The sequence below is a fragment of the Barbus barbus genome (assembly GCF_936440315.1).
Source record: "Barbus barbus genome assembly, chromosome: 30".
Lineage (NCBI taxonomy): Eukaryota > Metazoa > Chordata > Actinopteri > Cypriniformes > Cyprinidae > Barbus > Barbus barbus.
Window position 1 is genome coordinate 13738500 of NC_136758.1, and position 14066 is coordinate 13752565.

The 14066-nt window shown below is 38.5% G+C and overlaps 1 protein-coding gene across 2 annotated transcripts in view; it reads left to right on the forward strand.

Annotated features, from left to right (window-relative positions):
* bahd1 (bromo adjacent homology domain containing 1) overlaps positions 1-12151 on the forward strand; it is a 32469-nt gene extending 20318 nt beyond the window's left edge. For both annotated transcript variants that reach the window (XM_079386819.1, XM_079386820.1), the window contains exons 2-7: positions 1759-3312; positions 7312-7685; positions 8926-9085; positions 9171-9250; positions 9640-9731; positions 9826-12151. In XM_079386819.1, coding sequence (XP_079242945.1) covers positions 1779-3312; positions 7312-7685; positions 8926-9085; positions 9171-9250; positions 9640-9731; positions 9826-10009 — 2424 coding nt within the window. In that variant the 5' untranslated portion in view covers positions 1759-1778 and the 3' untranslated portion in view covers positions 10010-12151. The remainder of the gene's footprint in view (positions 1-1758; positions 3313-7311; positions 7686-8925; positions 9086-9170; positions 9251-9639; positions 9732-9825) is intronic.
* The last annotated feature ends 1915 nt before the right edge of the window (positions 12152-14066 follow it).

Here is a 14066-nt window from a genome sequence, read left to right on the forward strand (position 1 = left end):
AAATATTTTAAAATAGTCACTTTTGTGGTTAGTTGAACCGCAGAATGATTCCTCCCTTTATCTGTCATGGCTGAATGATTTTAAATGGTAGATAGCAGTAGGAGAGCTGAAGAGGTTTGTTGCTGAAATGAGAGAATGCTACAGTTGTCAATTATGGTAGATGCCTTTTTGTGTCCATATTTTACTGTTTGGTTTTAGGAATGTGCATAAAAGTGTTTCTTTCACGGGTGCTGAACTTGCTCTGTGCGTTGTAAAGGAGAGCACTGCATGCGTCTGAGGTTGACTGATGGTTATGATGACCTCTTTTATTTGACAGATGGAGTTTCAAATACAGCAGCTGTCAAACTTAATAACCGAGCACATGAATAAATGAATCTATTCACACAATCCAAGCAAGCCTGTAGCATTCATACTTTTTCAAAGCTTTTCTGTCTTTCATAGTGGAGCACAGTGATACTAATAATACAGAACATAAAACGCAATGTCGTATTTGAAATTACAGCGATGCATCAAACAAAAAAAAGATGTCTGATTAATAATAATAGCTACTAGGTTAAACGTCAGAGTCAGCGGGAAAGCCTCAAGGACTTCTGTTCTTTTTAAAGGAAGAGGAACTTGTCAATAGGTCAAAGAAGTTAGTGTTTTGTGTCAGTTAGAGTTAAGTTTCATATGGAGCCCAATTACTGTCGTATGTCTCGGTGTGTGTTTGACCCCTGACTTGCCTTTCATTTGATCAATAGGTCTTGGGGAAACATGTTGGACATGTTGAATCTCCAGAACGTCACTATGAGGAGATATTGATGAATGTCCTTGAATACTGCATTCATTTCTCATCTGCAAGTTTAAAAGAATTCTGCCTTAAATGTGCCACAACGACTGCAAATCATATGCATTTTATCTGGAGAACAGCAATTTAAGTGCCACTTAAGAAACTAGAGGCACTCAGACTTGTTATTTTTAGGAACCAAGTGTCTCTGTTCAACTGTCTCTTGAAGGAATTCCCAAAAATTAAAGTTGTCATTATTATTGAGTGTCCTGTTGTTTTAAAGACATTGGTAGTTTCAGTCATTTTACATCATGGCACATGAAACATTTCCCTTTCTTTTTAGTTTTCAGACGAAATAAAGCTATATGACTTACTTTGCCAATGACAGACTTTTTTGGGTGGACTTTGCATTTAAATTATGCAGAATGTCAAAGTCTAAATAGAAATAGCTGACCTAAGTTTCAGACATTGTGGTGCTTTCACCATACTAACACACAATGTCATAATAGTATGTTTTGTGGTCTCTCTGTATATGTTTTAGCAATTACATCATTCATTTGAAAAAGATATTCAATGTCTATTAGAGATTAATGTAATCAGTTCTTGCGCCCATGATGCCAGTATGTGTTAAATCTCAGAAATGTTACACACATGCATTTTATGTATTCAAGTTGAAAGATTTTTGTTAAAAGACCAAAACCGCATATGCTCATCAAAATTTTTTTTATTGCACCTACGCAGTTTAGTGACCATGTTTGTCCCTGTCCAATTCAAATTCTATAAACTCTTGCCAGACCAGCAACCTGATTAAGGTGGCACATAAGGCCACGTTTGTGCTGATTTTTCAACATTAGTTCACATAGCCGGTCACATTAATATTAATTAGTAGAGGTTATGAAAGTCGTAATGGCTTCTGTACACACTATATATTTAATCACAGCGGTTACAGCTTTGAGATTACAAATTAACAATGCTTTATATTTCCTTTATAGGTTTTGCATGGCAAAGTGTGATGACCCATGCACGGCAGAGGAACTCTTTATGTGGATATAAGAGTGAATCTGCGAACCAGGTGAGCTGTCAGACAACTATGGACAGAACTTGGCCAGAAAAGAAGGCTAAAAGATGTTCTACCCAAAGAGGAAAAGGTAAGGAGATAAAAGGAAAGGCCGCTGAGAGAGACCGGAAGCTGTACCCTCTCAGGGGACGACATGGATTGGGTGAAGTAAGCGCGCTTAACTGCTGTGTCGTATTGACACGCTTGGACGAGAGCGAAACGTGTAGAAACGGCATGAAGGCCCAGGTGAAGGAAATGCAGGGGAAGGCGAAAATCTGCAAGTGCCGCAAGAAAGCCTGTAAGACTTGCCGGTCAGCGCCTGAACCAAAAAGCAAAGTGAAACCTGATAAATCTGCCTTATACACAGAATTCATCCTCGAACCTCGCCAAAGGCGGCTGGCCTCTCTGAACGCAGAAGCCGTTAACAGTCTGCTGTTGGACAGAGAGGACCCCCAGCAGACATCAAAGTCCTCAAAGAAGCAGCAACAGACAAAAGGAGACACTTCTCTCTCTAAAGACACAACAAAAGATAATGATTGTTCCAGAAAAGGCCAAGACAACCGGAAACGCGCTTGCACCGGAGAGACCGAACAATGTCGAAACCCAAAAAAAGCAAAGATGGAGTCTGATGCTATTGATCTGCAGACTTTAAACAGTCCTGCTCCCAAACGTCTGGCGGGTTTAAATGCGGCCGCCCTGCTCAAGCTTACCAGCACGTCCTCGGGAGTGAAGCGCAGGGGTAAAACAGACGGAGCAGTGAGAGGGAAGCAGCTACAGTTGAAATCGCGTAAACAGCAGCACAACTTGGCCTGTCAGTCCAAGTTAAAAGTATCTCAGCAATGCTGCAGCCTCTGCGAGAAGCAAGCGCTCCACAGTGAGGCATTGTGGGACGGGAGCACAGGAAGCCATGGCTTTATTAGCCCAGGATATCAGTGCAGATCCATGCTCGGTTATCCCCTCAAGCCTGTGAAGGAAGAGAAAACAGAGACTGATGTGAAATCATATTACTGCTGTTCCCAGGAGAGATCAGTGGAGTACTGCCATAGACTAGCCCTGTTCCTTGGCCAGAAAACCTTCCCGGAAACTGATGAACATTCTCTGAAGGGATTTATTCCTTCTCACACCCTGACGCATCCAGCAATGCCCATCGGTGCCCATCCTTATCCCTGTTACCCTGGGTACTACGTACACATCGCTCATCACGGGACTCCGACTCTTCCCGTAAGCTCAAATCCAGGGAGCCACACGGCCTCGTCCGTACCCCCGCTGACAGTGTGCACTAGCGGGGTCCAGAGACCCAAACTACTGCCCTCCTCGGTGTCCCATCCTACGGGGATCCCTCATCCGGCATACTGTAACTCTGTGGGCACCTGTTACGGAGAGGCCTGCAGGCTCAGTAGCTATGCCTACAGACCCACGCAACCCATCACTAGCAGGGGCTGCTCGTACAACGCAGGATGCTCCGGCTGCATGCACAAAATGGAAACAGGTAGGATGGAAAATGAAATAAGTTTAAATGATCTCTTGCTTTGTCAAATTAGCTCCGTAATTGTAACTTACAGGGAAGTTTGAGAGATAGCTTGCTGTTAACTCTGATGTCTGTTCTTGTGATTATGATTGAAGTACAGAGGAGAGACTAGGTAAGGTGTCACATTTTATATTTAAGTAGGGCTTCATCTGATGCAATTGGAAAAAATAAGCTAACAAGATGCCATCAAACTTTAAGCACTTTTTAAAGCAAGCATGCACATGTGCACCGAACAGACAGCGTGCAACAGAAAGGAAGCATAATGAGGTTAACTAAAATATTTTTGTTGTGATATTAAAGGCTAAATTTAGGTTTGAAATTACAGTAACTGTATTAAGGGGAAAAAAGAAAACTTTATTATGCTTTATAATTTAGAGATTTAAAACAACTTTATAAAACTGGGCAAGCAGTTATTTGTAAATGTAACATTTTTGTGCTTAATATATAGCATTGTTGAAATGCATACAGTACATTAATGCAATCTAATTTAAGTAATTTTTTATATACGCTGAAGTTCAAAAGTTCAGTCTCAGTCAGATTAATACTACTTTAAACAATACTTTTATTTATTAAGGACTTCCAAAATTGATTAAAAGTGACAGTAAAGACTTACATTGTTACAAACATTTCTATTTAAAATAAATGCTGTTCATTTGAACTTTCTATTCATTAAAATAATGCAGAGAAACAACTGTTTTCAGCACTGCTAATAAGAAATGTTTCTTGAGCACCAAATCTCATTGAAATATAAAATTTTTCTGCAATATCTGTCGAAATATGAGGGGGAAAAAAAATATTTTTCACCAGATGATTTGAATAGTTATATTTGGAAATAATTAATTTTTCTAATTGTTCTAGATTTAGTGTGAGGACTGAACCTGCATTAAAAATTTAAAAATATTCTTTTTTTTTTTTTTTTTTGTGAAATGTTTTTGTAGTTGGCCTTTTGCAAGAATCAACTCAAACCTCTTTCAAGTTTTTACAGGCCACATTCCCACTGTTTTTGACTAATTCAATAAGACTACAATAATAATAATAATTGTCATAACTTTATTGTGATTATTAGGAAATAAAATATTAAAATAAGTTATATATTCTTAAATAGACTTAAGTAGACTTGTTTTCAAAATGACATCAGTATGTAAAATAAGGAATGACTGAATTGTAGAGAAAATGTTTTTTTCTGATGTGGATGGAGTGATTTCCATTCATCATTCTACGCCATGTTTGTATCCTCAACCTTGAACCAGTCTCAGCAGCAGACGTATTTGTGAATGAGCTCGCTCAGTCTCTAAAGTGATTGATCTAAAGGTGTACACAACAAATACAGTGACTTTAAGGGATGTCAAGAGAAACCCCATCGAGGTCCCATCAAGGTCTTAAGAAAAAAAAAAAAAGAAAAGTCAAATGAAATGAAATTCCCTTCCCCAATCACGTCATTGTGGCTACATGTTCCCTGCAGTCTGTTCACTGCTGTTTCGAATGTGAGTAATTGCCACAGGTGGGGAGGGTGCTGGTCATTTTTGTTGGCAGGAGACTTGAACTGTCAGTTCATTGTGAGGTGGCAGCTGTGGTCTCGCAGCCGCTTGTGAACCTCAGCGCAGGCAGGGACCTCTGCAGACTTGCTCCCTTGTTGGTTTTTAACCACACGTCTGAGTTATACAATGTAATTTTTAATTCGCTGTAATCTCCGTTAATGAGACCGTAATCTGACTCTCTGTGGGTTTCTCTTTAGGTACAGTGTGACTTTACCGTGACAAGACAAACAAGCAAAGCTGAAGCATTTTTAGTACTACTTTAAAGCTGGTATATTTGGTTTGTTATTAAATGAATGTTCAAATTGTGCCATTTTTGAAAGTGCAAAGCTTTATACTTGGAAAGATATCTGCAATACTGAACAATTCAATAATGTGTGCACTAAAAGCTGAGTATTAGGAGAGTGCAATTTGATGGAAGCTGTCTATATACTGTAGGGAGAAGTTTTCTTCCAATAACGCTTCATGCTTGATTGAAGCTGCATTACTCCTTAAAAGCGATCTCTATACACAGAGGCCAAACCCTGTGAACAAGGTTATCTTAAGTATTGTTATCCTTTATTTGTGTAGACAGTGTGTGATTACCACTCTAACCACGTCATTGTGTGCACTTAGTCTGAGGGCTGTTTGATTTGTTCAGAATTGGTGTTCAATTTACGTTTGTTCCCTCTGTTAGAATTTCAGGATTCCAGATTGTAATAAAATGTCTGCGTTTGCTATTCATTGATGTCAAACCTCAGGGGATGGGTAGTGTGATAGCGCTGATAGATCTGTCCTGCGTGCCTGATTTTGCACGAGAGGTCCCTGAGGAGACCATCCTGCTTCAGGTTAAAACAAACAACAGGTTAATCAGCTATTATAGAGTCATTCTTCTTTCTTCTTTACAGTGGGCAGTAACAGAGTAATTCTAAAAAAGATGATTGAAATGATTTCAGATAAGTCACTCAGTGCCTCCACTCTCTGACCTCCAGCCCTGGGCTGATTTGACCTCACATATAGACTGAACCGCATTTAATGACAAAATGAAAAATGAACCTCGGAAGCCTCACCAGATTTCCATTTTAATTTTAAGATAGAAGACCTATGATTTAATTTAGAAAACATTTTAAAGGAGTAGTTCACTCAAAAATTTAAATGTACTTACCCACAGGCCACCCAAGATGAACATGAGTTTGCTTCTTTATAAAAACAGGATTGAAGAAATTTTGCATTACAGTACTTGCACAGTTTTTCATTGCACAAGACATTCTGCAATGCTTGGGTGAACAAGGGTTAGTCCACCCAAAAATTAAAATGCTGTCATTAATTACTCACTCTCATGTCATTCCAAACCCATTCAAAATTCTCATGTCACCCATTCTCTGTCTATTGGTGAGCAAGTGATGTAATGCCAAACAAACTCATCCACATCTTGGATGGCCTTAGGGTGAGTACATTTTAAAGTTTTAAAGATCAGTTTATGAACTATAAAACTTAAAATGGTTTTCAAATTAAATGTTTTTTTTTTTCTCCTAATTTGACAGTTCCCAACTGTGCACTTTTAATTTCTTGTAATTGCACATTTGTGTTTCCCACAGTGCGTCCCAAATTTAGGAAGTTTAAAGAAATAGTTTGCACCAAGATATATTCTCCACATGAAAAGTAACAAGTATTCATTTCTAGATGAGTTTAAATTATAGTTCAGCTAGTGATGAAATATGATCTGTCATTATTCTCATATTCATACTCACCCTCATGCCATGCCAAATGCATATGCTGAACACAAAAGGAGAGTCTTCACATTTTCCACACAACAACAGTTGATAAAGACTAATTTAGGGCATTACACATACTGTATGGACTACTTCATGCTTTTATAGTGCATTTTTTTACATTTTTGAACTGTGGTCACAATGAACTTGTCACTGTATGTGAAAAATAAAGGTGTGAACGGGAAACCTTTTGTGTTCCTTTTGTGTCACACCTCAAATTTCCTCATCACTATGGGAACCACATAGGCAATTGACAGGAGGTTTCCCAAGATTGGCTCATTCACCCTGAAATTTTGGTCATGTGTGTTTTTAGATGCCTGCACAAACATTTAGCACCCTTGGATCACAGCAGTTGGATGTTATTGGACTGATAATGCGTTGTCATTATGTTGGAAGTTCAGTTATGTATTAATAATCAAGTGTTTCACTGTTTTCACATTTCTAAATTGATATGTAGTTCCTGTCATAAAATCCAATCCTTTCAAGGTTGTATATAATTGTGGTTAGAGGCTCTTAGCTTTTCATCTGACCACGCAGCATCTGGCACACTGACTCATTTATGGCTGCATTAGTCTGCTGTGTTGTATTACATGCAATATGGTGTTTGTTTATGATCATAAATGCATGTTGAGCATTTTATGAACCAATGATTTTTGCTTCCTCTACTCCTGTAGAAGACTACTCTTACCCCCTGGATGACCACAGCTCGTCCATCACGATGCCTTCTGCCCTGCCTCTGTCCATCTGCCCCATATCCAGTGTGCCTCCACCCTCCCAGTCAGTGCCCCACCTGCAGACGCCTCTTCCTGATGCCAGTCGACCCCAGGTGCAGATTAGAGTGGGTCGGGAATGCCCTCAGAGGGCCAAGCCACCCAGTGGCTCTCGTTCTAGGGTGCGGGACTCTGCTGTTTGCCCCCACATTAAGGATGGCCAGCTGGGAGCGGGCCATGGCAGTGGTGCTGCCAAGCAGTCGAAGATCAGCCGTCGCCGGGCAACAAACGGCTGGCTGCCTGTTGGTGTGGCAACAGAAAAGGAAGTATTCATCGTGGTATGTATTTGAGTTGCCCTGTATTGAAAGTTTCTTTTAAAAACATTTAGGTACCCAGAGCAAGACTTAAAGCAGTGGTTCATTGAAAGAGTTTGCGTTTATTCCTGACAAATGACTAAGTGCTGCCCCAGGCATTTTCCTTAGAAAAACATTTGTGAAATGTCAGTAGTATACACTGTGAACTGCATTCATTGGAAATTGCATTATTATTATTATTATTATTATTATTATTAAATTCCACCGAGGTGCTTTTAAACAGATATTTCTAAACATGTTTTAAATAGCCAGTGAGCAAACCTCAGACAATGAGCAGTTGTGTTTTAAAAATGTTTGCATCATGCTGCTTTCTATTTCTCCATTTTAGCATTTTTATGATCTAGAACATCTGTATTAAATTAAGAGTTTATGAAATGTTTTTACACAACACTTTAGGATTCAGAAGGCAGTATGTGTAGTTTACTAGGTCTATGGGCTGCTCTTTAGGGATTTGGATACTAGTAATAGCCTTGTTAAATAGAGAAATAAAAAAAAAGTAATTTTGATGACTCTACTATGTAATCATGGTATGTGTCATTCAAATCAGAATATTAGAATGATTACTGAATGATCATGTGACACTGAGGACTGGAATGGCTGCTGAAAATTCAGCTTTTCCATCACATGAGTAAACTACATTTCAGGGATAAATTACGATTATATTCAAATAAAAATTCTTAAATTGTAATAATATTTCACAGCATTATTGTTTTCACTGTATTTGTGTTCAAATAAATGCAGCCTTGTTAAGCCTAAGAGACTTTTTTCAAAAAGATTAAAAAAATCTATCATCCCCAAACCTGAATGGTAGTGTAGATATTTTTCTGCAAATATAATTTTTTTTTTTTATAATTTTAGTGGCAGTGCTTTAATTAGCATGTTGACAGTGCGCTGTGCTTATTTAAAATGTGTTTTAAAATTAATTTTTAAAGTGCCTCTCCTCTGGCCCACATGTTGCATTAAGACATCAAGTGTTAAGTTAAAAATACTTTTTGAAATGCATTTTGAGACTAGTCATTCAGGCAGTCCACAGACTACTTGATTAAGCTATCCTAATAAAAGCTTTTATTAATCAGGCTGGTTTCACTTTGACCCCTAATTGGAGGTCTTAAAATTTGTAGTTTCTCAAATATCTGACTTGATCCAAAAGTGTATAATGAGAGAGAATGCAGTGTGTAACTCTATATTTTTCCTTTCGTTTAAGGGTGAGGACTCCACATCCCTGCGCAGGTGCTATGAAGGAGTGCAGAGAGATGGAGAGGTGATCAGGGTCAGAGACACAGTGCTACTGCGCTCAGGTCCCAGGAAGAAGTCATTGCCTTACGTGGCCAAAGTCTCTGCCTTCTGGGAAGACCCTGAGTCAGGTAAACCTTTTTCTGAACAATGTATTCACTAAAAACATCAGTGAAAGCCACAGAAGAGCTCATAATACTCTATTCCTACTTTCAGGGGAGCTGATGATGAGCTTGTTTTGGTACTATCGCCCAGAACACACTCAGGGGGGTCGCAATCCCAGCATGCACTGTGAGGTGAGTCTAGAATTGTTCATGGCACGGCAATGTGGTCCTCTGGGGACTAGCAGTGTCAACATTTGACTTCCTTTGATTGAGTTTCATAGAGGAAGTAGGCAACACAAGTTTCCTGTGTTCACTAAACCACTGAAGTAGAGACACTGGACAAACAAATGGACTCCCAGCACTCTCAAACACGTTATAAACACTGTATATATACTATAATTCATAAATGGATGTTTTAACATTCCTGCATCTTCCAACATCAATATGTGATGTAATACTAAGATTCTAAAGACTGTATTTTTTTTTCTCTGTGTATTTGTTGCAATATTTATTTTATACATTTACAGCATGGATTCCCTTAAGTTGAAAATAAAATATTGATGGTGTGTGAATTTTTCCAGAATGAGATTTTCGCATCTCGGCATCAGGATGAAAACAGTGTGGCATGTATCGAGGATAAGTGCTATGTGTTGACATTAGCACAGTACTGTAGGTGAGCGATCGTATTTATCGGCTCATTGCAAGTGTCAAATGTATCATCGCCTCATATCCTTTGTATAAATCGAATGTGATTTTGAATGTTTCAGATTTTGTGCCTTGGTGAAGTGTCGTGAGGAGGGCTTTCCCAGACGTAGCTCCCTGGTCCCTCCTTCCAGCTATGTAATTCCAGCTCATCGTTGCATGCCCAACGACATCGACCCCGACTTGGTGTTCGTCTGCCGCCATGTTTACGACTTCCGCTACGGACGTCTGCTGAAAAACCTGCAGTAGGTCTGAATGGAGCCATACACTGAAACCAGAATCCAAAACGTTGTGACACAATCAAAACCCTATCAACTGGATGGCCACAAGTCTTTAGGGAGTTGTTGTTATTTTCTGTTTTCCCTTTAGGATGAATGCTCTCGGCGTAGCACTTCTGAAAAAAGTTTCAACTGTTATCCCTTGTGACTTTGTAGAGCGGCATTCTGAGCACAACTACCTTGAGTTCAAAGGTACCGATCGCCAAAATGTGATTTTTCACGCCATGAATTTGAGTATTTATTTTTGCAGTTATCTTTTATATTTGCTGAATGAGTGTAAAAAGACGAGGAAATTAATGCAGGTACATTAAGAATGATCTTGAATTATGGAATAGAGTTCTAATGTTCTCTCTTTGGAAGTAAACGCACCCTAATCTGTAGATCGAAGGCTAAAAATATTTATTTTTAGATAAATTGAACACAAGCTCCGTCTTTTAGGAGCCACCAATCAGTTTGATTCACAACGCAATGGCCAATCATTCATTCAGTCATCGTAACAGGGTGTGGGGGATCACAGACTTATCATGGCGGACCAAATATCCCAGAATGCATTTGGTTAACTTAACATTCTGTTGATCGACCAATGAGTAATGAGCTCTCGTCCTCCCGTCGCCCATCATGACTTGCCTTATATCCAACACCGAGGTTCCCCGTTTTCTGCCTTCCCAGCAAACCAAAGGTTATCACGCCACTCCTTAACATCCACTTTCGCGACTCCATTAGTTTGCACTAAAACTTATCATTCACCGAGTCAGCAGTCTGACTCAGTTCAAAATGCCACCTGCTACTGATCTCCAATGCAGGAAAATACTGTGTATTTGTTGTACGTGTACAAAGAGATACAAGAGAACTCTCTAACTGTCAGTTGCAAATGTGAATGGACAAACTTTATCTCGCGCGCACAGGCCTGCTTTCAACGTGTGCCCTTTGCTTCTCGTCCTACATGGTAGTTTTGTTACAAGATCGCTAATTACGATATGAGAAAGCTGTTTTATATGGTCTGTTTGTGCCTTTAAATAGTTAACAGTCTGTTATGTGAAGAAATACTGGGTGGGTGATTGGTTTTGTTTTTCCTCAAGCCTCTTCACGTTTTTGGCCTGCTTGTTTTGCCCCACGTTGTTATCCGTGCTAAAAAGCATTGATAAGATTGTCTGATCACACTATGCTGACCTTCACACTTTTTTTTTTGAGGACTTTACATAAGATGGAAGAGTCAAAGAGAAACATTGTACTCACAGGGTCTCAAAAAAGGTGAAACTCCTATGGATAAGGAGACCTGTTTGTTTTTTTGTTTTTTACATCAAGACAATTTGTCTTAGGTTAACAACTTTCTTTGTGTTCAGATACGCTTTAAGGTATTCTTGAATCCATTCCTTTCATGTTATTGAGATCTGAGTGAATATTAATCAGTCGGAAGTAATTTTGTCATTGTGATGAAGATGAGATGATTTTTGTCGTTCGGTAGTTATACTCCCTTTGCATAGCCTATATCTATCTATCCATCTATCCATCTCATGCCCAACTTCAGTAGTGTTGACCAAAATATACAAAACACAGAAGTGAAATAATCTCGTCCTGATCTTCTGTTCTTTTTTTTTTTTTTTGAGTTATCGCAGTAAATGTCATCTCCTAGCATCAGATATGCCAGTTTAGACGTGTTAATGCCATAGCGGTTTCGCGGAACATTTAAGCAGAGCTCGTTTTGCTTTGGTTGGCGGTGTGGTTGAGTAGACTCCTTAATGGTTGCTGTTTGTGTGAATTATGTATTTTTGAAATGTATACTTTGCTTGCAGAATGTGGCAGATACAAACATTTAAAGCTGGCAGATACAACATGTTGTGTACCAAAATAAGGAGAGAAGGAGAGGATTATGTTCATTCCTCTGTATACAAAACTGACCATGAATTCCAAGCTCTTTGCTCCTTTGATGAATGGCTGTTTGTGTGTATGTGGGCGAGCGTGTCTAAACAAATATATATTTCAGTGCAGCATGGAAGTACTGGGCATTCTTTGAAATAATAGATCTAGCACAGCGCATTTGTATTATTTAAGATAGAAATGTATATTATAAGAGGAAAATATTTAAAAGGAATAAATAATATATGACCATCAAGTTCTTTGTCTTATTTGTTTAATTCCTTGACTTCTGATGTATTGACGTAGATCCAAATGAAGCGTAAAGCACATAATTACATATTTAACACTGGTCGTAAGATATTAACAGCTTCTCAAAGCCGTCCTGAGGCATTATGTCAAAAAGCTTCATTAAATAAATCCATATTACATAATGAAGGTTTTCTCAGTTGTGTGCATATTTTTCCTTAAGGCTCTGTGTGTTGCTGTAAGCTACATTAAATCAATGTTCAATTAATATTACAGTGTGTATTAAAAGACCTAATCACATCAAATAGTATTGGACAAATATTTAAGAAATAAAGTCTGATGGAGAGCAGCTCTTTTTCGATTTTTAATTGACAGTGATTGTCATTTTGATTTACATTTTTATATAGTTAAGACAACACAAGCTGCACTGGTGCAGTGTTACCACAGGGTGTCATCCTGAACCTACCTTGACCCTCTTTTGCCCGACAGTACTAATGCAGTCTTATGAGAGAAATGGGACCATCACAGCTGTTGCAAATACTTAATATTAACAGTGAAACATTCACCATTTCCATGTCCTCTTTTAATGCAAATCAACAAAAACGCTTGTTTTTGTCTCATTTAACTGCCGTGCATTTTAATTTCAGTTGATTGATTGATTTTAGGATGTATTTGCATTTATGCATTTTGCTTTTATCCAAAGTGATTTACAGTGCATTTATGGAGTGCATTTATATTCCCTTGGAGTTGAACCCATCTACCAATTGAGCTACAGGAAAACATCTAAGCACTTCACTTTAACATTTCAGGTGAACATTCACTGTTTTAGAGACATCTAACTGTTTTTAAGGCAATAGTTTACCCAAAAATGAAAATTTAATCACCCTCAGGCCATCTAAGATATAAATTAGTTTCTTTCTTCATTGGGACAGATTTGGAGAAATTAAGCGTTACATCAGTTGCTCACCAATAGACCCTCTGCAGTGAATGGGTGCCGACAGAAACGGCTGATAGAAACCATCACAATAATCCTCAAGTAATCCACATGACTCCAGTCCAACAATTAATGTCTTGTGAATAAAAGCTGTGTGTTTGTAGGAAATAAATTCAAGATGTTTTTAAATGTAAAAGTCCATAAGTCTTCGAAGTAGTGAAAAAGTCTATTGCCTGTTGCCCTCTCACATCAACGTCTACCAACGTGTTTGTTTAGAGCTGTTTTGAACTGTCTCACTTGTAAACAGTGCTTGATCTGTGCATATTTTTCTCCTGATTCAGAGGGAGCGACTTCTTTCTCTGGAGAATGCAATGTTATGTATAGAGGACTTGTTACAAGATTGTGTAATTGATGGACCAGAGTCATGTGGATTAGTGTTTTTATCAGCTGTTTGAACTCATTCCGACGGCACCCATTCACGCCAGAGGGATGCACTGGTGAACAAATTATATAATGCTAAATTTCTCAATCTTTTCAAGCAAAGAAACAAACAAGTCTACATCTTGGATGGTCTGATGGGGAGTAAATGTTTAGCTAATTTTGATTTTTAACTGAACTGTTTCTTCAGTGGTCATCTTAGAAGCCTACTGAAGCTGTCCATTTCTTGACTTCTGAAATGAATTTTCCTCTTTGACACTCAAACTCTCAGTGCCCTTCAAACATAACCAATCCCAGAATCAAAGTGTGATCCACTTCTGGATTTATTTTGCTACCTCGATCCTTCAGTCCTCATGGAGACTAGTTTGGAAAGTACTTGCAAGCAGATGGAAAAATCTGCTAGCTGTTTTATTTATTTCCTTATACAGGTTTCTTGCCAGAAAGGCATTTGTGCATCTTATATGATGCTTAGCATACATTGTACTGAATCAAATTTCCATGCTGCTGACATTATAGAAATATGAATTTGACAACAGCTGTGTATGACAAATCT